Source organism: Periplaneta americana, chromosome 9, assembly GCF_040183065.1.
Source record: "Periplaneta americana isolate PAMFEO1 chromosome 9, P.americana_PAMFEO1_priV1, whole genome shotgun sequence".
Lineage (NCBI taxonomy): Eukaryota > Metazoa > Arthropoda > Insecta > Blattodea > Blattidae > Periplaneta > Periplaneta americana.
The window spans coordinates 55,520,195-55,546,177 of record NC_091125.1 but is presented as its reverse complement, the minus strand read 5'-3'; the positions used below and the strand labels follow the sequence as shown (position 1 = coordinate 55,546,177).

Sequence of the window (25,983 nt, the reverse complement as noted above, 5' to 3'; positions counted from 1 at the left end):
TCCGAAAGTGTAGACTAATAAGTTCGTTAACTTTCAAAAATTCAGAAAGCAGCGAATTAAAATCAAATTTGTGGATGACAAAGACGGTATTGGGGAAGGTTTGTTCGTTAATGTTCCGTTATTAAACTTTTTCTCCATTACCTTCTATGTATCACAATGCCTTCCGACGTAAATTTACGAAGTGTACAAACTGTAAACAGGTATGAATTAGGTCTAAGCTTGTAATTATACATGAAGAGTCAAAGACTTAACTATCAAGTGCTACGAAATGAAAAACTTACAGAGGGTTTCATTAATTGTGAAGTTAGGGGATTTTTGAGATCTCTTGGATTGCGTATGCAATTTTCAGATTACGAAAGGTTGAATTGATGTAAGAATTAAATAAATACTACCATAAGCAGGATGAGTACACCTACAGACGGACCGTGTGGAATGGAAGCAATGAAAGAAGGGGAAACGTGAAGAGAAATAAAGGCTACGCGATCACACGCTCTGTGAGTGAATTTGTAACTGTAAGGTCCAATAGCCTGTTCGCCATTTATCTGACTCCGTTTTTCACAATGAATGAATGAAGAATGAATTATGAGAAAATGGGATGAGAAACAATTACAAAGTAGCCTACACTATTTCATTGTCTAAAGACTGTTATGTACCTAAATAAATAATAAATAAATGAACAAATAAATAAATATCCAATCCCTTTCAGAGTGTGTCTATGTGAGCTTCACGCCTGTTAGGTTTATTAAGTGAGGTCGTTGCGTGGCTAATAAAGGTTTCTTCGTCGAAATAAATGTTGATATTTAAACGCAACTGTGCTATTTCAAGCGCACATACATTAACGTAGCAACAAAAGAGCAACTTCTAAAAGTCTTAAATTTAATGGCCCTCAGAACTAGACCAAACAGATCGAAGAAATGTCGTTCCTGCGTGCAACAGCAAGATACAAACTATTAGAAGAAAGTGAAATAAAGATATAAGTAGATAACTAAACATGGCTACATAGATAACACAATTTACAAATACATAAATAATTGTTAAGTTCACTAATTACGAACAGAAGACGCTCAACTATCGAGACTTACATGAATACAGACGAAAGAACAAAGACGGCCTGAATATTCAACAAGCATTCAATTAACATTGGAAGCAAGACCAACATATAACGTCTAATCATTGATCCGAATTATTTCTATCATAAAAAGTATTTAAAAAAGAAAATTATTAAAGCCAATATAAAATGTTATTCGATAATACTTTTTTCTACAAGCTTCAAATAAGGTACCACTACAATACGACAAATATTTTAGGGCAAAATAAGCATTTAAATTAAAAAAAAAGACAAAATAAGAAAAGAGCTTCCCTGGTAGAGGGTATGTCATAAAGAAGTGTATAATATTTATTGTCCCTAGCACAGAAAGCACATTTTTTTTTAATTATTCACCTTTAATTATGGTAGACTTTTCTCATCTATGTATCTTCAGTGTTACTCTTCTTTTAAAAAAATGATACATTGGTCACCCATAAATATCATTACACAGTCATCTTTCTCAAACTTTTTTCATCTAAGAAGATCTTATTAGAAAACAACACTCACTATAGACAATGTCAGGGGAATAGGTTAAAATCCAGAATTAAGAATTACATTTATAGTCTAATACTTTTATGCGTGGAAGCCTTCTCTTGATGGAAGAGAATTCCGCGAGATATCTTTCCTATTGTTTCTCTAATGCAATCGCATAGACGAGTGTTTAATGCTACGTAGTGTTGCCCATTAGTCACCTGATCTCTGTGTTCAAATGGCCAAACACTAAAATTCCTTCAGAACACCAGAACATTTTAACCATAATCTTTCCTGCTGAAGCGTGTACTCAAACTTGAGAGTGAAAGGAAACTTCATGTCGCTACTCCATGCTTTGAATTTTAAATTCTGCACCAAAATAGTGCACCCATGTTTCATCTGCTGTCACAAATCGGCCAAGAAAACTTGCTCCGTCCCGCATGAATAAAGCCATATTGGCTTCAGTACAAAGAACTCATGCATGCTTTTGTTCTGGAGTTAACATTCTTGGCACCCAATTGGCAGACACTTTATGGAGACCCAAATAATCAACTGGGCTGTTTGAGAATCTTATTATTTCAGCAGTAGATCCGATGGTCAACCGACGATCTTCAACGATTAAATAATACACAGAATCAACATTTTCTTGAGTACACGCAATCTGTGGTCGACTTACACCTTGTGTTCGCATGCTGTCCTTTCACACCTTTTAGAGGTATTTCATCACTGCATGAAAAACCATTTTTCTCGATTTCTCGAAAACGTTACATACAGTTGTGTTTAAATAGCTTGGCCGATCAAAACATCATGCGCAGTAAACCAGGCAAGTCCATTTGACACTAATAAGGAAAAAAAGGGGTGTGTGAGTTAGTTGCTGTGCAGCTCCTGTAGAGCTCATTTCTTTCCTCGTGCAAGTGCGTAATTGCAAAAACAGTAGTACCGTAATGGAACCAATAAAGATATTGCAGTTTAGTTTCTTGTAAGTGGATGAGTGAAAATAGAAGACTGCATTGTGTTAAGTAAGAATGCTTCGAGAGCAGTGAGTGGAAAAATTGTGATCGCCCATGGAGTGCACTTTCGCGATCATTGTTTTTTCAATATACATAGCTGTAACTTACGTCAGCATGCATGCAGTTTTCCTCCTTCCCTCTCCTGCCCCATTGAATATGCTCAGAAACATATTCCACATCACCTCTACTCAAATATTCACGTGTAACACCGGCCTAACTATCTAAACACGACAGTAGTCACTTCTTATGATTCGAAAATCTCCAAAACTAAACTGATGACGAAATTCTATATACATCAATAAACAAATTCCTGCTTCTATGGTAACATTATGCCAAGCCAACTATGTTAGGGACAATAAATATAGATCTGCAACTTGCTCTGAAATGTCTAAAAAATCAAATCTCAACACATGGTTAAAAGACCAAAAAACTTTTCTTCAAAACTGAAGTTTGTAATCTCAGATGATCGTGTAGTGAAATAAATAGTCCGGTATTTTACTTATAATATAAATAATTCGTTTACAGCAAGGAAATAGAGTCCAAATAGAAGCTTTAGCTGAAGGAAGGCGAAGGAGAGCCCTGCCTGTCGGCTTGCAGGGGCTCGCGTTTGCCATGCACTCGAAGCAGAAAGAAGTAGCTTGAGGGTTCAGTTGTGGTTACCTTAGTCTTGGAGGCCGCAAGCCCCTCCGCCGGGTGGTGCTTGTGAAACGCATGGAAAAACGCCGACGCCTTCAGGATCATGGTGACATCTGACTGCCGAACAAAACATTTAACTAAGCAGAGCTGGACGCGCCCTCCCAAACCTCACAACCTAATGCACGATTCCATACACTGTAGGATTTTATTATAGGTACTACATTGACGACCCACTTAAAATTACAATCTAAATTTAAATACCTAATTTGTGATACTGTCTCCCTTTACCATTTCTTTCGAAGTCAATTGCGCTCCAATTTTACTACAATATACCCTGCTTTACCCATCAGAGGTGTATCCCGTCCCACGAGACATTGTGTTGCAGACATCTTCAGTTCTCATCGGGACGCTGCCCGGCTGAGACGTTTGGCCGCAATGCAAGAAACTAGATGGATCGACTGACAGTTTAGCAAGTAACTTTATCTGGGTCAGGGTCCTTTTAAATGCTTTAAGGGACATCTGTCTTTACTTCCCTACCAAAGGAAGCCATAATTAAGAAATTTTATAGTTCCTTAAAAATTCATCGCCCTCGATTGAATTTGAATCCGCAAATTTCGAATCTAATTTTAAGCATGGTAACCACTACTAGGCCAGCAAAAATTAATAACTAAGATATTGCAATTATATTTCCGCCTATAAATGCAACAAAACTATTTTTGAGACTATGTTTCGTGGAAAAGCAGTAGTAGAAAATTGATTTGCTAGGTGGTGTGTACGAGACGCGAGTGAAAGTATTATTATTATTATTATTATTATTATTATTATTATTATTATTTCAAATGCATTATCGCGTTTCGTTGCTGCAAAAGCAAATGTACAAGTATCTATTTCACTCCACTGTTCCAATAGCGGAAGAATTCTAGGGTCACAAATATTACGAGTAAAATCTTTAAACTTGGTACATTATCACGATGATGGTGAAATATTATGAAATTCTAGTTATGGTGTTGCCGTTTAAATTGACAGCTGTTTAAAGAAATCCCAATGATTTAGTGATTTGTCTATACCTGAATTAAATTAATACGATATAGCCTATGTATTTCAATACTGTAGTACTTTATTCGATATTCATGTATATACATAATACGAGTATATCCAATATTTACACGACTATTGTGTGGAAAATCTCCGATAGATGATGCTGATGATGATGATGATTATAAAAAGGAAAATGAGAAAAAAACACTTAAAAAGTACGCCAATGCGAGGGATGTTGGGGATGTGAGGAAGAACGAAGAGTCTATAGGTAACTTATGTGAATTCCAAGCATGTCGGCCACTTGCCTCACTCCGTCTTTCACTGTTCCGTTGAAAAAATGTAATAAGATCTTGAAGGAGAAAAGCTGAAAATGGACGTAACCTTGTAGTTACTACACGAAGGGAAGGACTGTTACTAGCCACGACGATGTTAAAAACCTGGGTACAGCGAGTGATAGAGGATGTCTCTATTCTCGCTACACAAGGGTTCCGAGTCCTTGGACTGAGAAAACCAAGGCTCCCATTCGTGAAAGCTTTAATTTTGAAAAAAAACGAAATTTACGTAGGGGAATTTGTAGGTGCGTGACTATTTTTTTTAAGTTCATCCCGAAATTTGTTTTAGCATCTAAAGGAAAACCACAGGTAGGATTAATAATTGTCTTTGAGAGACTAGTCAAATGGCTATGAAGTGTAAAAACAAGAGGCAAGAAGTTCATCTTACACTTCTGTTTCCAAGTTACTATGAGTGACGTCAGAGTTAATTTTCATGTCAAAACATTACAATTTATTTTTCTATTATACATCGAACATAGACATGTCACATCAAAAATAAGTAATTCGGTAACAAAAAATGCGAACACATGCAGTAGTATCTATCAATCAAACTCTTCAAATGTATTTCTGCCAAAGAGAAACAGTTTCTTCGTACGTAAACTGACGCATATTACAAAGCTACATTTAACATCTCCATCATATCCCGACGGCACACCTCACTGTTAGCTTCAGAAGAGATAGAGACACATCGCAGTCGCCACGCTGCCCGTCAATGAGCGTGAACAAAGAAATATGAGGATTTAATGCCCCTATCTCATCAGCGGGCGGCGAGCAACACGACCTTCTCAAATATATTATCCAATTTACGATCACTTCGCTATCTATAAGCGGCGTAAAATATACCGCAACGACGAGAGCTATAAAATCATGACATTAAACAAACATCAAGGCCGCTGTTCAGCTCCAGGCACCCTCGGGACATTACCAGTTCAAATGCTATATATTCGTAGTGTTTCATAAATCCCACATCAAAGCACTTTGTTACTCACATCACTGATGCAATAAAAACTATTCGGTATTGGATAATAAAATAACGCTAAATAGAGTATGTTTAGATCTAATTGAATGCAAGTCGATTCACGGGCTAGGCTTGGCTTTCTAGGGCCTAGACCCAGGCCTGATCCTTGCAATTAGGCTTGCGTTGTCCTACTAAGAACTCTATACAGGAGGAATCTAAATTCAACCGACAAACTTCCAGGAGTTGTAGTGGACACCCAACTAAACAATAAACCAATGGTCAGAAAGTAATTGTTCACAATATAAAGGCTGTTCATTATTTTTAATTGAAAATTATGTATGCTTCATCATCTCGCTTCTAACTTGTAACATAATTACAATTTATAATTTTAGCAAACCATAAATAGTTAAGAAATGAAATTAATACTGTAGAATTGTACAAGTCGTCCTGAGTGGCACAGTTGGTATAGTACTGGCCTTCTATGCCCGAGGTTGCGGGTTCAATCCCGGCCCAGGTCGATGGCATTTAAGTGTGCCTATATGCGACAGGCTCATGTCACTAGATTTAGTGGCATGTAAAAAAACTCCGGCACACCGGCGACGCTGATATAACCTCGGCAGTTGCGAGCGTCGTTAAATAAACCGTAATTTAACTTTTTGTACAACAAAAAGTAAAACATTAACACATGGACCAAATTGAAAAGTGTGATTCCAAAACTCGCTCAGTGTATTTGGCCATTTTTATGACTTAAACATATATATGATTAAGTTTGAACCCTCTATCATATTTTTTGTCGGCCTGGGTAGCGTAGTCGGTATAGCGTTGGCCAATGTGTTTATGCTTTTTATGTTTATGTATTAAAAATATTTGTTCTTATTCACGTGAGTCTAAACTAGCATGAACTATCAGTATTGCATGCTAAGCCGGAAAAAATATTTAAATGGAAAAGTTTGCAAATTGAACGAAATTTGGCAAATTACTTACATAAATAGGTAACTTTTGATGGGTAATGCGTTATAAAATAATAATAAAAGAAGAATAGCCATTTTTCGCCCCACTCTACTCTGCATCTCATAATCACTAACTGCCTGGCTATCACAAACATACCAGGAATTTCTCTTAACTCACTAGCTGCAGCAACGATCTGTATGACAAGATTTTCGGCTGAAGTTACTGGAGTACGATAAATTTCGGTCCCAACATAAAAAATTCTAACGGACTTAATATTCAAATAAACGTTTTGTTAAATTTCCGTCAATTACTTATCAATTCAAATACATGTTTTGTTAAATTTCCATCATTGACGGAAATTTAACAAAACATTTATTTGAATATCAACTATAGACTTATCTTAACATCTCCAATATGAATAGTAAATATCTAACGGACTTAGATCAGATCATCTAGCAGGCCAAGATACTGGACCATCATGCACAATCCATCTATCACGAAAAGACTGTAAAGGTATTCCAAGCCACTGCACTGTTTGGGTGTGCGATATATAAACAGAGTGTTTTACGTTGTAGACTTTCTCGAGGTACAGTGCTATATATTCTGTTATGAAGTAACAAAATACAGTATTCCAAGCCATTGCACTGTTTCGGTAGGCGATTTGTTAATAGAGCTTTTTATGTTGTGGACTGAGTTGAGGCACAGTGTGAGCGCATACGTACTATAGGAAGTAACTTTATTACCAAATTCTTCCCGTACACTTTCGTGCACTGTTGCTAAGAAACAATGAGTTTCCGGCATCTGGTTTACAACTCAAAATACTCCATGTAATATCTCCTATCAGTCGGCTGAATTTAGATTCACTCTGTATATGTGATGATTCTGCAAGTCAGATGTTCTGAGTAGAATTCGTGAATACAATCCTGACAGACGGGCCACAATGCCTCAATGCTGACAGACAAGTCTCATTCTCAGACAGTAGCTGATAAGAACCAGTGCTCGTAACCCCGAACACTTCCTATATCCTATTGGTTTCCCTACTATCCCAAAACTTCTCTCCAGCCCATTTTAAGTTACTGGAGATGATAGATGAAATGAAAACAAAATGGAGTATGTTGATGCAATGGTAGAGAAAACTTCTGCAACGTCTGCTTTGTTCACCACAAATTTCATCACATGCCCGGGATCGAATCCGGAAGCGGGAAATGAAGGACTTCCTTTGGAAAGAAACTTCAGCAGAATATCCCGTATCATAGATATAGGGCCTATGAAACGTAAAATAATCTTGTTCTTACTTGATACAAAGCACTGCGAGCGACATCTACGAATAAAATATTCCTTCTATCTCAAATGTCCCTCTTTGCGTACAGATATTGGTAAAATAAACCTATATGAGACAGTGTATCCGAAAATGATGGTGCACGTTACCTAAAAATCTGTGGAAGCAATACTAAAGGGCTACTGTCGGAGGTTTGACTGTTATGACAAAGATGCTTTGTACTGTCTTAGACGAAGTATGATATATTATTCTTAATAGAAAGGATTCTAGATAAAATTAACTGGTTATATATTCTTCGTATCACGAAGGACCCTGCTTTGCAGACAGATATACAGTACGCTGCAACGTAACCGAAAATGGACATCAATTGAACCCAAAAATAAAATATGGAGAATCACTGTCTGGATTTGAATCCTGACTAGGACATGGATGTTTGTCCATTGTCAATGTGATGTACTGTCTTAGGAGAAGACTTGGAGCTTGCTGAATTTCATGTCACGAGAGTTTCAGACAGTGTTCATCTAGTGTTTGAGGTTAAAAAATAACAAAATTATTGCTGGCATCGTACCATAGATGAAAAATTTGAATACGAAGAAGAGAAAAATAGTATTATTCAACATGCAGACTTACACAATTTTGTGAGTCTTCTGTCTCAGCTTTTCTGAAACCAAATATTGTAATCTTACTGAATCTACAAACGGCTAACGAGGCTGGTGTAGCTTATATGAGGAACCAGAGAAGCGAACGACAAATTTCCTCGAAATCAGTGAAAATAAATAATTAAATACATGAAATGAAGTTACCGAAATTAATCAGCGGTACTAAAACGTGAATCTTCAAAGAAATATCTTATAACACTAACGCGTAAAACAAAATAATACAATTATACTACTAACTTGTACTACTTGGAAGAACTCATTCGAGTAAAAATGGAAAGTGCTAGTTACGTTACATCTTTACGTCTAAGAGAATTTATTTTCACATTTTGAGTAAGTTATTTTACGACGCTTTATCTACATCTCTGGTTATTTAGCGTCTGAATGGGATGAAGGTGATAATGCCGGTGAAATGAATCCGGAGTCCAACACCGAAAGTTACCCAGCATTTGCTCATTCACATTTTGAATATTATTAATAGTGAAAGGCAACAAATATTTTAGCATAGCGGATCTTGATATGTGCCTCATCGTCTATGTCGCCAATGGAATAACATAGCACAGAATTATAATGAAGAAGAATAAAATAAAGAAAAAGAGTAAATATAAATCTGCTAGACCTTGTTCAACAACTTCTCATCATCCGGAGTAATGAATTCTATCTCACCGTTCTCTCACAATAGAAATGAAATTCTTCATAATGTCAGACAGCTAAAAGAAACTATTCACGAATGTTTAGTCCTTTTTAACTTATGATAAAGAAGCTCAGTTTTAAATACTACTTAAAAATTGATGTTAGGATGGTAATAAGTAACATAAAAAAGTGACGCAACAATTATACTGCCTATTTATTTCGCGAACTCAACAGACAGAAGCTTCGGATCTAATGACAGAATACAATTTCAGAGCCAATATTTACTGAAATTCCCTTACATTGTCATTAAAAACAATCATCCTCTCACCATGCAATAAAGAACTTTGCAGACAGTAAAATGCCATTAAACACTCTTTTAGCAAACAAAGCTATCGAAGACAACGTAAGAGGGGGAAGCACGACGCAAGTCATGTGTTGTCATGGCTTCCGTGGCTCCTGTATGGAAGTCACGTTCTGAACAAGCGTCTTTTGTTTCCGTCCATTACGAAATGTCTCAGATTTAAGTATCACGTTCCATCGTTACGACAAGAGGCAATGGGCTTAAAATACGTTCCATCTCAAACCGACAGACAGATATCGGTACTAATGATTTCTGTTGAATGGCTAGACGGCTTTTCTTTGTTATTATTGAAATCTTACACCATAACTACATTTTATGACGTATATTTCCGTTTATTGTATCACTAGCACACCTAACAATATTTTTGCCGGGAAAACATGAGATTAATTGGTATCTGTGTCCTTCTTTGGTTACAGACTCAAGAATAATGATGATATAAACTTAGAACCCACAGAATACATCAATGAAGGTTCTTCTATAGGGGGAGTCAAACCTAATGGGATAGTCACTCCTGCCGTCTCTCAGCAATGTCTGGTAAGTTGATCGCTGTTTACCCGATTATAACTTACTTACAAATGGCTTTTAAGGAACCCGGAGGTTCATTACCGCCCTCACATAACCCTACCATCGGTCCCTATCTTATGCAAGATTAATCGAGTCTCTATCATCACATTTCACTTTCCTCAAATTCATTTTAATAGTATCCTCCTATCTACGTCTCGGCATCCCAAAAGGTCTTTTTGCCTCCGGTCTCCCAACTGACACTCTATATGGATTTCTGAATTCTCCCATATGTGCCCATCTCAAATGTCTGGATTTAATGTTCCTAATTATGTCAGGTGAAGAATACAATTCGTGCAGTGCTGCGTTGTGTAACTTTCTCCATTCTCCAACTTCATCCCTCTTAGCCCCAAATATTTTCCTAACAACCTTATTCTCAAACACTCTTAATCTCTGTTCCTCTCTCAATGTGACAGTCCAAGATTCACAACAGACAAATTGTTATATAATCCACAGTTTGGAAGATAGATTGGGTTTACAGTAAGAACTTGACTTTTCACAGATATTTGGTCCCTGTATAAACATCAGGGAGTTTCACATAAGTATAAGGACAAGAGCGAAACATCTCTTATGGAGGGGTTTCCTTAAACTTTTGGTAGGAGCTGTAAATACCGTCTCGTAAGTACAAAATTATTTTCATTAGGTTGATTCCAGAAGATGCACTGGAAAAAGCATTCAAACAGAAGTAACTGTTTTATGAGCAGCAGTTTCTATTGTTCTTGAAAATTACTACAGCTATGTCCAATGTAATAACTCCTAGCCTTCTCTCAAATGCTTGTGACCGTGTCTCCTTTGTTTGTTTTATGATACTGGGTTAACTTGAGGGGTTGCTTATCATCCTTGACATCCAAATCGATCATGCTTAGCAAAACGACTAGAACTTCGTGCAAGGCGGTCGTAGATGTTCTTAAAATAAACTCCTGTCACGACTCTTGTTATTTAGCTTACCAGCGACACAATTTCGGACACAATGATTTGATATTCTGCTATGACTACATTATAACGAAGCTAGCTCAGACTTGGTCTCAACGGTTTTTCCAATTTTACACCAATTAAGACAGGCTGTTCCAATGTAATGACGATAGTTAAATTCCATCACGTTTCTGATTGCACAGACAGATATTCGTATACACACGCTTTGTACACTCATAAGAATTAGTTATATTATCTAAAAACTTCATTTTTTGCCTCTTGCTCCGGAATTTAGTTGGGCGTCGGTTTGATTCTTGCTTGGGCTGATTATTACCTTGTTAGATTTTCCCAAGGTTTTCCAGAACTGTAAGGCGAATGTAAGACAATTAATGAACAATCCTCGGCCACATATTGTCAAATAGAATCTCGCTATCACCAATTCCATCAACACCAAATAATACAGCAGTTGATACAACGTCGGTAAATAACAGACAAAAAAACTTCAGTTTCAAATTAATCATGGTATCAGCAGTCGTGACTCCCTTTCAATTTCCGACAAGAAAGTTTTTTATCTCATTTCAATAGAGAGTAGGTGTGAGTTCCCTGTCTTGTGTGTGTACTGAATTGCGTTCTATAGTGTCACTGCGTTGTAAAAACGTATGAATAAGTAATACACTTGCTTATGAATCTCTAGTTTTAGTTGAACATTGTAAAAACATTAGGATGGAAAGAGTGAAAAATCTTAATACTTGAAATAGAGGATAATATTTATCTATTTATTTATTATTAATATTAATGAGCTATGCAACAGCGATTAAGCAAATAACATGTTAACACAAGCATAGCTTATAATACATTAATAATAATAATAATAATAATAATAATAATAATAATAATAATAATAGTACAAATGCCAAATACACTGTACAAAGCAATTAGAGGAAGACGTGTAAGAACGTACGTATTCAATTTGTTGTTTTTTACAGCTGTGGTGTACGTACATTTTAACACACATTTTTACTTAACGATAATAATTTTGAAGATTCATGGCCTAAATTCAGAGTAATAAGCTGAACTAATAAATCGAGAAATATTTGATTATGAAGTTAACGGAAAACTTCCCAAGAGTCATTTTTCTGGCACTACTATGGTAAGGAATGCCGATTATTACTTTGTTTACTCAAGGAATGAAAAAAATAGACATTTAAATGAATTTGAAGTGTACCATGCCTGATCATATTAGAACAAGAACAATTTCTGCAAAAAGTAGGTAGAGTGATGTTTCTTCTGTGGTGTCCAGGCTTTGGAAAATATAAAGAGAGGCCAGTGTTGTAGGATAGTTGGCTAGGGTCGCAAACGCAAAGCAAACCTTCGGGAAAACAGATTCATTGTCATTTCTGTTCTGCGAAGGTGTAGAAGTCCGGGTATAAGACCACACTATAAGAAACAGATTACAGCAACAAAATATAGCCAAAAAGACCAGTTCAAAAATCTCGCTTAACATATCAACATAAGACTTCTCAGCATTATACTGACTGGAACCTGAATCACTGGGAGTCTGTGCTCTTCTCCGATGAATCCAAGTTTTGTCTTAAGGTGCGTATACATGTAGCGAACGAATGACGAAGCAAACCTTCGCTTTCTGAAGCAAATAGTAACAAACAAATGATCAGAGATCATTCGCGTTCGCTGATTATATGCAATAAAGGCAGACAAAGATTTATAGCAAGAGGAGCAATTATTATAGGAGTATAACAAAAACAAAGTTGAAAAATAGAAGACGATGGTGATAGATAACATTATACGAAAGTCGCAATCGGTATAGAATAGAGGCATTGACTTGTTTAATGTTTACTTTAAATTGAATTAGATAGTTTTAGAACTTCTTCGAATTTCAGCAACAGACTTTGAAATGTTATTATGCAAAACAGGCCAAAGATTTGCAAGAAAGACAAAGACTGGCGAGAAGTAATATCTGTTCATAAATTACACTACTAACACTTCAATACCTGGCAACAGGGAATTTGTATACAAGTATGATGTATTTATTCGAAGCTTCGACAGCTGAGTTCCATAATTTTTACAAAAAATTCCTGGTCCCGATAGAAATCAATAAGGCTGATGCAGAGTTGTGTTTATAATTTTTTTTCGCCGGGGCAACTAAAAGAATGCAGCCTCCTCTACATAAATAACGACATACGAAAATTTAGTCAAAACGAAGCCAGAGAAATGAATAACGAATATTCAAATAGCATTAATTAGTAAAGAAGAGGAAACGATACACAAGAAATAGATAGATTTATTGTCATCAACATTTATATGTTAGTTATGGTGTACCACAACTTATGTATACGGGTTTCACCATTACATTTTTCCTATTACATTTACTTACAATTATTATGAAATCCCGACAGCCTATTAAACTAATACCTCTTCTACTATCTTTATTAACTTAACTCCACACAGTCAATTTTTCCTTATTGATCTTAAACATTTACCAGCTGTTCGTTCCTCACTTACGTTCCTTCAAGCATTCTAATCTTGCTAACATAAATTTATATATACTGTATTTCCGTCTTTCTACATCGCATCTAGCTCGTTCTCTCTACAGGATATTATTCTGTTGATCTTTATTACTGTATCAAAATATCGTTTTTAAATTTTAACTGACTATTATTATTATTAAAATTCTTATACTAACATTCCTATATAAAACACTTAACACCTTCAAACGGTTTTACTCATTTTACCTGATAGAGGAAGTGGTGGTAATATGGAACCCCATTTTGTTTTTCTGTATTTGCAGTTTGCCTTTGAAAGCTTTTTGAATTATTTTAATGTCACTTGAAAGCTGATTTACATAGTTCTTATAAACAGTTCTGCTACTTACCAAAAAAAAAAAAAAAGTACTTCGAGAAAATTGTATTTTATTTAAGTTTGTCAACTAACGAGGCATTGAATTTGTGTGGATAATGTGGAACCCATCTAGAAAAATGCAAACAATCTTACAACACTACCTGATACAATACACAAACAACATAACTGCAGTAAACACAAATTAAGAAAACAAAATTCACACTTTGAGTCATTATATAATAGCAGACTCTGCAACAATGTAAAAACCTTTTGAGTTTCTTTCACTTACAATAGTCACAAACATAATTTACCCCCCACAACCCGCACACTCTGTGTGGTACCACATTTCACACATCTGACACTGAACTCACAGTTCACCCCGAGTGTCGTGTGAAAATTTAACTCCACAGAAGGAACATTCAGCATCTGCTTGTCGTGGCGATGGTTCTCCACGTGCGATGGTAAATTCTGAAGTATCAGAAGTAACTGACATCTAATCGGAAGAGTCTTCTGAGTTATCAGATTCATTTTTTCTGGATCTTGCTGCAAGTGAATTTTTACCACCGCGAGTTTTAAATTGAACTGAATTTCTGCCTCGTTTAGATTGTCCTCTTTTTTTGATGAATGTTCTGCTCTTCTTCAGACTTGGCCCTGAAGTGGAAGGCTTATTTAACTGTTTTTGTAAGGACTCCGAAAGTCTATTCTTATAAGGAGAGCCTGTAATATGTGCTGCAGTTGAGGCTTTACGCCCTCTGCCAGATGTTTTTTTTCTTCGGTGCCGGTGCAGGACTGATGTCTTCCGGTGTCACAAATGTAGAACTTTGGTCAATTTTCTCTGGAGTACTAGGCAAATTTACATGATCTAAATCAGAAACTCCCTCAATTTTGTTTTCTGTGGCATCAGAACCATGTTCAGGGAATGCAGATTCCCTACTCCCATTTCCAGAAGCAATGAAGTCCACATCACTGAAAATGCCTCTGTTTAAAGGATAGATCCCGATAGCATGAAATCCATTCAGAGCTATCTCACCAGTCCGAACCTTAAGATAAGCTCGGCCAAAAACTTCAGCTATGTCGTAGCGAGGGTTCCATATTAATGACACTGTCATATTGAAATTTTTGTCAGGTTATGTAACGGCCATTGCAATGCGAAGCAAAACATATTATAGTAGGTAAAAGAACAATCCCTCGTCTATGAAATACAGCAATTATTAAGGTAAAAGGATGCATATATAACCTGTAAAGTTATACAGTACACATACCTGCAAAAGTTTTGAAATGCACAGTAATTGAAAAAATATTCTCACAAACACATTGCTTCACTCACGCTGCTGGGAACGCTACTGAGCTGTAGGTGCATAGTATACAAGCAATAGAAATGTCAACCACCAGATGTCTACACTTTGCAGAGACAGCAGCTACGGGTTCCATAATAAATACAGGTTCCATATTACCACCACTTCCTCTACATATCATTATTATAATCTAGTAAAAAAATCACACACACAAGAAATAATGTTATTGTCATTAATGTAGTACAGTACATTCGGCGATCACCGTCCTGCTTTTTGTTGTATCTGAAATCTTCTAAATATTGTTTCGATATCTAGTTGCTTCGTTTATTGCCCAGAATTCTGGATCATCATAAATTTCACTTATTTGCTTTCCATACTCATCACAGTCATAAGTTTCATAACATAAGTGCTGATCGATAATGTCATTAATTTCACTTACATTATCGTACTTATTGTTAGTTTAGAAGTCGTATCACACAACAATGAAGATGTACTAACATCGGTTTTTGAATGAATACCTCAGTTTAATTTTGAGCAACTCGATTTTTAATGAATTATGTTGTTTATTTTATAACCTCCCCATGAATTAAGAAAGTTTCTTTCATTTAGTCAGTAATTTAATTACACTCTCTCAACCACTAGGTTATTTATCATAGTTGGAACTGATGATAGCAGAATGAGGCCGAAGATTCGCCATGGAATTTATCTGTTATTTAACTAGCTAGTGAGTACAAATTAAAATTACAAAACAAAAATGTTTCTAACCACTACCGTAAGAGCCAGGCTCGTGTACGGTGTGGTCTTAGCCAATAATATAACATAAAATTTACAAGGACAGTTTACTAAATACAATAAGTAAATTAATTCAAACCAATAAATAACACACAAGAGCAAAAAAAAAAGAAGAAGAGAAAAAGAGAGAAAATACACATTTAATATAAATTGACAATCAAACAGAAGCCAGTGATATTCAATAAAAACATTAATGTAGTCGACAGAAATAAAGGGTAAAGAAATACACACATTTGTTAGTATTATATACCATGAATAATTTCATAAATTTCTTTTTTAAAAGCTTCAATTTTAAAATATTTCAAATTTGGAAAATGGTTTGTAATTTTATTACAAAGTCTTGGCCCGAAACTAGCAACATGTTTAAGAGTTGCACTTATATGACATTTAGGCTTAATTAATGGGAAAGTAGACTTTTGCCTTCGAGCGACGATATTCATGTCAATTAGATGTATGTTTTATTTGATTTCTGTGGTAGTAAGTTAGTAAACTATATTTATAAATTTCTTCAATAGTTAATACTTTAAAATCTGTATAAATTAAATTTGTTGGGTAATCCATATTTTTGGTTAGACAAATTTTTATTAATATTCTGTGTAAAAAAATAATGGATTAAGTACAGATGATGCTACTCCACCCCAATTTATTATACCATATTGTATTAATGATTGTACTAAAGCTAAAACTATTATTCGTAATGACTTCTTAGTGTTAAAATTTCGAAGTATTATGAATTTATAAATTGTCTTTCTTATACTCGTACACATAAAATTAATTTGTTTATCCCAACGTAAATGCTGATCTATAATAATTCCTAAATATTTGACTTGTGTGGAAGGTGTTAGATGTGGGCAATTACAATTCGCCTTACAGCTTGGCAAAAACCTCGAAAAAATCCAACCACACAATCAGCCCAAGCGGAAATCGAACCAATGTACGAGCACTGCTCCGAATCAACATGCAAACGTGTTATAATCTACTCTAAGCTATGCCAGTGGCTAATATAGCTATTATCTTTGAAAAATATGGAGTGCAAGAGGTCAAATGACTTTATTGTCAAACTCCTGGCATTAGAAAACAACAACATATTTTAATACCGGATAAAATGGACTGAATTCCGACAATATAAGTCCTGTCTATCAGCCGTTAACTAGCGATCTAAAATATGCAGATAGCACAAAAGGAAATCTCTTTTAATATATAATGAGATTGTGACTAATGAATCAGGAGTACACAATAGCTAAATACACAGTATCGTATCCCGCTTACAATAGGGGTAAACTAGTCTGCCAGAGCGTCTTTTGTGTGGCATACGAAGAGAGTGTTTCTTGGTTGCCAGGCAACTGATTATATGCGGGTGCCTGGAAATCCATATCTCTCGACTTCTTAGTGGTCTGATGCAAAGTGTTTGATACTCGAGCCCAGAAAATTAAATTCCGTAACGCGAGCCTGCTGCTTGACAGACTTTACTCAAGAGCAGTTCTCAAATAGTGGCCCGAGAAGTAAGATGCAAAAATTCACGAAGCACGTTGATCATTGAAGTACTAACGGGACTCGGCACCAACTATTTGTTACAATCGTAACTTGTTTCGCGAAAGTTTTACCTCAGTAACAGCTGCAATAGTTTCCCGGTAGTTTCTGTATCGCCGATAAGGATAACTGAATTATGAAGAAACTGTGGAATTATCGCAAGATAAACGAAAGTATTCTCAACATTGCACTCGTTCACCACAAATTCCACTTAACTGAACATACAGGTAGTTTCCAAATTTACTTCTTCACCTTTTGTAAGCCTTTTTTTTTTGTGAAAACCTAAATCTCTAAAAGAGTTCACATAAACAAATGAAGATAATTACCAGCGCCGGTTATCAAAGAAAAATGGTCAAATTAAATAAGAAACTAGTTTATGATCCTGTTTTTTTTTATCAAACTAACAATTGATGTAATACTCCCTTGCGCAGAATTTCCGTTAAAGAACACATTCTTTGGCATCATAATAAAGTTTTCAGAAATTAATACTGTAAATTTCTTACAATAAAAATCCATACTGTCGTTGTTTGGTCAACTGTACAAAGACAGGTTTCAACCTCAATTAGCCTATATGAGGTAACTAAGAAGATAATGAGGTAGGGTGGCCAGTTCCTTTCCCCTTCCATTGCATACATCGCTGACTAGTAACATATTACACCAATCAGATTCAGATGTACATAAACAATTGTTCTTTCTCTGACACATATCAAGTGAGATATACTGCACGATAATATTATCAGCCAGAACTTCAGAGGTAAAATTCATACTTCAGTATAGTATAGGTCATTTATCTCGTGAAACCAAATGCTTGTGTGCGCCTAGCACAAAATAAGAACCTTATGGCGGGGATAAGCGAGCTAGTTAACTGCTAGTCGAAGCGTAGCGAGGGAAGGAAGCTTCCCAGTCCATTTCTTGTTTCCCCTTACGCGCAGGTACGTTTCACGAGATACTGAATGGCCTATAAATTCTATACTTCTGTATGGCTTAAGACGATGCAAATTTTAAGGGATCCGGAATTGATTCTCGGGAGAAGAGCAAAGATTTTGCGTCTTTTCGCTTTTGTTTCCCTAGTGTTTCGTCACACGATGGCCTTGAGCCATTCTGACCACATGAGCAAGGAGTCAGACTACACTGGACGTCTAATTGTTATTTATATTAGTCATATTAATGGAAGTAAAAACGAAATGAGCCCAAAAGACTCTTCTCGAAAGACAAACATTATGTTATAATGAAATATTATAGAAGAGGTAAGGTAAGTAAAGTAACCTCTATTTCGCGCCATGAAGGTCCACAGAATAGTGGGAGGTTAAGTCTCCCACCGTTGCAGACAATGGCGCTAGTTACTACAGTAGGCATGAATTTGCTCACGGTTGCAAATATTTCCTCCTCTATATCAGAAATATCAGCTTACTTAAATGCAAGGTTTCCATTTATATTTCACACGAAACACCATTATTAATTGCTAAATAAATCCGAAACTTAACCCTTTAGTCGGAAATTATATTATTAGTATTCCTCATAAGTATGAGTCCACGCCTGTGGAGTAACGGTCAGCGCATCTGGCCGCGAAACAAGGTGGCCCGGGTTCGAATCCCGGTCGGGGCAAGTTACCTGGTTGAGGTTTTTTCCGTGGTTTTCCCTCAACCCAATACGAGCAAATGCTGGGTAACTTTCGGTGCTGGACCCCGGAGTCATTTCACCGGCATTATCACCTTCATATCATTCAGACGCTAAATAACCTAGATGTTGATACAGCGTCGTAAAATAACCCAATAAAATAAAAAAAAATCATAAGCACGAGTACAGAAAAAGACCGTTCGAAAAAATCTCTTTCGAAACGAGATATCAACCGTTTTTCTACATCTATAAAATGCTTCACGAAAAGAATCATCAAAAAGTAGGCATTACTGTAATGTAAATGACGAGGAACGATAAATGCAACATAATCATCAAACAGGTCGCTTGTATAATCTTACGGCTCCAGTTAATTTCGTCAGAGCTAAGATTATGTGAACGAATATCTTTTGCAGTACTTCGTTGTTTTTTTTTCTCTCCCATCTATGTGCACAAATTATGGCTATCTAAATAAACTTAGTTATATGAGTGTATCAGATCTGCATGAATATAATATTAGGTCGAGACAAGTGTTCTAAATAATATAAAAATATATATTCAGGGGGTAAATTAGGTGCAAAATAAACATTCTTTCCCTCGTCGTGTGAACCAGGCGCTGCCAGAAGGTGATCTCAGACAAATTCATGCTACAGGAGAACGGTCGTTTTTTGTGTCTAAGGATGTACTCTATCGCTTTCGAAATCTTCAGAGCAAAATAGTTTACAAATTCCATTAAATTTGTAGGGTTTATCGGAAATAGTGCACTACTCGAGTTGAACAGATGAGAATTTAAAGCAGTTTCCAGATGTAACTCTATTTCCATTTAAGACACTAGGCACTGCCATTTCAGAAAATTACTTTACTATCATTGAAATGAAATGGAACTGCGCATCATATACAGTTACATCGGAAAGAAATAGAGAAAAAGAAACCTTTTAATGGTGACAAAGACTATGATGTAGTCTCATGAAAATTAACGGACGTACGGTACAATGTAACTGACAGTTCATCCTACGTGACAAGAACGATAAATGCGGCATCTTCATCATCAAACAGATCGTTTTTTACATTGTCGCTTTCAGAACCTTCACAGCAAATACTTTACAGATTCCATTAAAGTTGTAGGGTTTGTCGAAAAGAGTTCACTGGTCAAGTTGAACAGACAAGTATTTATGGCAGTTTTCAGATATGAAAAACTATTTTCTTTAAGTCACAAAGTATTACAATTTCAGAAAACTATGTCAGTGAAACAGCATACAAGTGCACATTATATTAAGACTAGTTCTCGCTTAATACAGTCACACCAGAAAGAAAAAAATGTGATAATGAAGACTGGAACACTATAACATAGCATTAATTTGTGAACTCAGATTCGAGGCTCACATGTTGCACGGCTTCCTATCACGGAATAAGAGGACTACGGGAAAAATTTACCATTAGATTCTCGCCAACGTCAAAATTCAACTGTCGCCACCATCCTATCATCAGGAATAAAGCATAAATGGCATTCCACACTCCAAGGAAGTAAGGTTCAAAAGTTTTAGGTGCTTCTGCATGAGGGTAACATATCCAACAATCAGTCTATTATATGAGTATATTTCAACAGTATGATAAAAAGTCAATTTATACACCTTACTAAGAAATACGTACGTAACTGAAATGCAACACAAAAATAATATTGAATAATATTTTTATTAAATTATTACCATAACAACAATCACTACCACCAACATCATAAAAATCATAAATCTTTACCTAGCACCTATTCGTTTTTACTGACAAACATTTTGAATCAACACTATATACTCACACTAGATATCTAACGTTAGTGCCACCGTTAATGAAATACGTTAACTACATGTTGGAATCCCTACAGAATATATCAGATAAATTCCGTATAGGGCAGAGAAGACGGAAATGATACAATAAAAGAATTTAAATGGGAAACATTGGAAAATAGACGTAAAAAACTAGAATAACATCATTGTATAGAGCACATCTAGGTCAAAAAGCATGGGTAGACATAACGGCTCGGTTAGAGAAGCCAACGTACTATGGTAGGAACGATCATGATTTTAAAATCAAATGTAGGAAACAGAAAACGAATGTAGGTAAATCCTCATTTTTAAATCGAACTATAAATGATTGGAATGACCTACCTGCAGCGGTCTTTGAGGGCCGTCCTTCCTTAAGGAGATTCAAGAATAACTTAAAAGGTTGTGTATAAAGTGTAAATTAAAATTAAGGTGACATTTATTTTTTAAGGTGACGTGTATTTATTTAGCCTGACGAGTTACTCCCTTGGTTTGAATTCTTTAAAAATACTTGTAAGAGGGTTTTAGACTAGAAATGTTTAGTTTAAATGTAGTTCTGTTTATAAGTATGAATAAGGATGTAATTGTTTCTCTTATTTGAACTGTTGTATCAGTGAAGCATGGTGAGTCAGTGAAGTTATGGTTTTACAGTGCAGGGAATAGTTCCGATCAGTGATAATTTATAGTGTGAATGAAATGTGTTCTATAGTGTCAGTGAAATGTGTTATATAATGTCAGTGAAATGTGTCATAGTGCCAGTACAGTGAGTGAGATGAGAGTAAAGTGAAAGATTATAATCTGTACCAATATGAAACTTATGTAGGGCCTATACAAATGTAGGTTGTAATGTAAAATTAGGTTCACTTATTAATTACGTTATTTTATGTATTATTATTAATTATAATTATTGTGTATAATTGTATTGTGTATTCTTATTGTACTGTGTATCTAATAATTGTATTGTGTATTGTTTATATTGTGTATACCACTGGGTGCTTGCCCACTTGCAGCGTACATACATACATACATACATACATACATACATACATACATACATACATACATACATACAAGTAATGTAACAGAAGATCTCCGCTTAAGGCAGCAAAGGTCAAGATAAAATTTATACGCCTAGAACCCTATGGAACAATATAAAAATCCATTTTTTTTGCTGGGAATAGAATATAGTTCCACATGCTATATTTACAGATATAAACAAGTAGGTATTCAATTTTTTTAAATTATTTTAATTTACACACTTGCATAACCTATTTTCGATATACCGATATAAATAGATACCGTCTATTATACAGTCACGGTCATCTTTTCATTAGGGGTAGCCAAGAGGCATTAAACACAAAACAATAAACGGTTATGCAGAACAGAACCTGAAAATCTTCAACATAGACAGAATGTTCATGAAGTTTCACTTTCTTTCAAAGAGGCGAAAAATTAAGTAAATCAAAGTAGGTATGATGAAAGGAATATTTTAATGGCCAACCATTTTCCTGTCGTTCTCAGGCAGTAAAAACTCAACTAATTAGATCTGACACGGAGCATCATTCGTTTCTCTGCAAAACTCAATTTTATCAAATGCTTCACGAAAAGCATTCTTCAATTTTTGTGGAAACGTACGTCTATTTGTGTGATGCCAAGATTTAACTGCTGCAGATATGCAATTATTGTTCTTTAATTTAAACATATGACTTTATCAAGCTCCAAGAAAAGAGACTGACAGTCGTACCTTGGTTCCGAAGATACTGATATAAATACATCTCTTAAAATTACTTTTTATGCAACGAAGTACTAAAGAGTTTACATATAAATTACACTTTATGTTATTTTTTCAGCCAACATTTATTTTCAATTGTAACGCACCATTTGCAATTGAGAATGTCGCTTTAATTTCAATTAAGTTATACATAAAATAGGTCTTCAATAGGTTATTAACTTATTATATCAAGATAACAATAGTTTCCGCGTGCCTCTATTGTTGTAATTAATGGCTTCTAATTTCCAAACCATTAGTCCTACTTCAAATCTGAAACCAAATTTAGGCCTTTATAAACACCCTGTCTAAATCCATCTTTAACACTATAGAAACTACGCGCTTTTAACGTGACTTTGACAGACAGTATCGTGTGTAAAACTTCCCAACTTCAATAATTTTAGATGTAGAGGGGACACGATTTTAAGGAAAAACGCGTCGATTTAATTTTCGAGAGGGAAGTCCAAAACCACTGCTGACTGAATTTTCTGTTCCATTTCTTCACACCCACCACACGCACTTCTGAATTTTAAATTGTACTTCTTACCTTCAGACAGATCATTTTATCCGCCTACAAAAAAATAAATAATAATAATAGACTAATAATAATAATAATAATAGACTAATAATAATAATAATAATAATAATAATAATAATAATAATAATACAGTAATAATAATTTGGTGTATTCATTTCTGAGATAGAGCAACAAACGTATTCTTTAATATTTTAATTAATTGATATTACACCGTATTATGAAAATACTGAGCTATTACCGTGTGTACTAGAAAACAAATCAGTTGTTTGCCTGATAAGACTAGAGTTACTGTTGTGGAATTGTCCGGTGTTCTTATTTTGTTAAGTTTATTAAATTTATGCAAGCTTTAACGTCTCAGGTTATATCGTGTATGTGGGATTTTTGGGTATTTATCACTAGGCCGTGAACCATTGTAAATCTGTTTCTACTGTAATTTGTTATAAATGGCTTGTATTCAGTTTCAACCCCTGCAATTGCATTATTGGACAGAATTATTATTATTATTATTATTATTATTATTATTATTATTATTATTATTATTATTATTATTGGTTCACGGATAGGGTTTGTTTTCTCCATTAAAATTATAGAAATTCAAAATTGAGGTTGGGTGGGGGTAAAGGAATGGAACAGAAAATTAGTTCAACAGTGATTTTGAACTTCATTCCTCGAAAGCTAAGTCGATGTGTTTTTCGTCAAAATCGTGTCCCCTGCACATTTAAATTTATTCAAAATGGGAAGTTTTGAAACGAACACAACGTATATACTTGTTTCATTAAGTACTAAACAATGCTAATAATTGTGTGTGTGTGTGTGTGTGTGTGTGTGTGTGTGTGTGTGTGTGTGTGTGTGTGTGTGATGCCTAGCCACTTCACTTTGCGTGATTCGGGTTCCGCATACTGCGGATAGATGGCAGGACTGTGTGACCCATTTTAAAATTGCACACCACTTCGGCGGGCCACGTTATACACGATGTCTATCTGTGAAGAGTTATGTCGTGTACTAGGGTGAGTGTATGTTAAGTGTTCGTGTAAGTGTAGTGTAGGAAATGGGTGATGATGATGATGATGATGATGATGAAGGTGAGGAATGGAGAAGGGGAAACCCGGTGCCGGCACGTAATCTACTCCTGTCGAATAGCACCAAGGGGGCAGCCAGGCTTAACGGAATCACTATCAACAGTGATGGTAATAATTGTTAAAATGTTATAAATACAAATAAATATACCACCTTAGAACTCTGTATTTTCTGATAAATAATTTAAATACAACCTTTTAATTTTTTAGTTATTACAAGTTTAAGTAGTATTACATTCTTCGTTACCAATTTTCCGCTACACGACTTCGTCACACGAATTTCTCCAGTAATCCTTCTATACAGACGTATTTACATCAAAATAAATCAAACGATATTAAGTACAGTACAACTCCAATTCTGTATTAAAATCTTTCACAGAAAGAGCCCACCTCTTTTGGTCACCAAAGTTGCAGCGATGCAGGCGCACTAAAAAAAGACCCTTAATCACGATAATACCACAAAATAATAATATGATGAAACATTTCGATGGTGTTGAACAGCAATCTCGTATATCAGAAAACGAAAAAAATTAACATTTCACAGTCCACACCTGTGGAGTAACGGTCGGCGCGTCTGGCTGCGAAACCCGGTGGCCCGGGTTCGAATCCCGGTCGGGGCAAGTTACCTGGTTGAGGTTTTTTCCGGGGTTTTCCCTCAACCCAATACGAGCAAATGCTGGGTAACTTTCGGTGCTGGACCCCGGACTCATTTCACCGGCATTATCACCTTCATATCATTCAGACGCTAAATAACCTAGATGTTGATACAGCGTCGTAAAATAACCCAATAAAAATTTAAAAAAAAACATTTCACATAATTTCCATTAAATAAATTTTTCCGAACTTTCTGCAAACACTTCTTAAGTCAGACATTTGTTCCTTATCAAGATATTAAAATGTTTCTTCGTTCTGTAAAATAGAATTTTTTGATATACGAAGGTACGAGGTTGCTGTTTAACACCTACGATTTGCTTTAATACTAAACCAATTTACATATTAATATACCAAATATACAGTTTTTTTATGAGTTGTAATACTTTAGGGCTGAAAGAGTTCCTAACGCCCTGAGAAGAGTAGTGCTTGCAGCATAATGACTGGTAGATTTTACACAAGGTTTTTTTATTCAAAAGTCGCCCTTTCGACTTTGTATGTAAGTAATTTATTCCAACTTGTTTTTAGAGTTTAAGCAGAAATTCTATCCCAGTAGGAAGCGACATTACAAATCGCGTGGGAGCATTAATTTTGTAATTACTTGCGATACATGTAAAGTTTTCTCTATTTTCAATTCGGTGAATACGTGTAACTTGCATTTTTTGTTGCATGCTTAAAGACGTCAGCATGACAGACATCCCTTACCGTCTGTGATGTGCTCGATGGCAGTGCCTGAACTGAACTGGCATCATCATTTACTAAGCCATGGTACGCTTACAACCATTCATAGAATTGGAGTCGTACTGCAGTATCATTTTATTTAACGATGCTATAATTACGGAGGTTATTCAACGTGGACGAGAAATATCCGGCAAATTTTGGAGAGGGTTGTTTTAAGTGCCGTGTACCTAAAACACGGGAAACAAAGTTTTACATCCCTCCATGCTAATGATTTCATCGCTCTTTAAAATCCATCGTCCTCGACGAGCCGAGAACGACTCAACCGAGGATTGTTGTGCCTAGGACCTGTTCCACTCTCTCAATTCAGCGGTTTGGAAAACTGTTATTGAGATAGGTCTGAACAATGGCCACATAACTGTATGGTGATCCATCTTGCTGAAACACAAGCTCAGGAAGGATGCCAACTTGAGCTAATTGGCGCTC

General features: G+C 35.6%; 1 protein-coding gene across 2 annotated transcripts in view; it reads right to left on the bottom strand.

Annotated features, from left to right (window-relative positions):
* The window catches only part of SNF4Agamma (SNF4/AMP-activated protein kinase gamma subunit), a 1,170,361-nt gene that overhangs the window by 713,615 nt on the left and 430,763 nt on the right, over positions 1-25,983 (bottom strand). The window contains exon 2 of one of the 2 annotated variants that reach the window (XM_069834749.1): positions 3,229-3,321. The exons of the other annotated variant lie outside the window; for it this stretch is intronic. Within the exon in view, the coding sequence (XP_069690850.1) occupies positions 3,229-3,321 (93 nt within the window). The remainder of the gene's footprint in view (positions 1-3,228; positions 3,322-25,983) is intronic. 2 annotated transcript variants of the gene reach the window in all.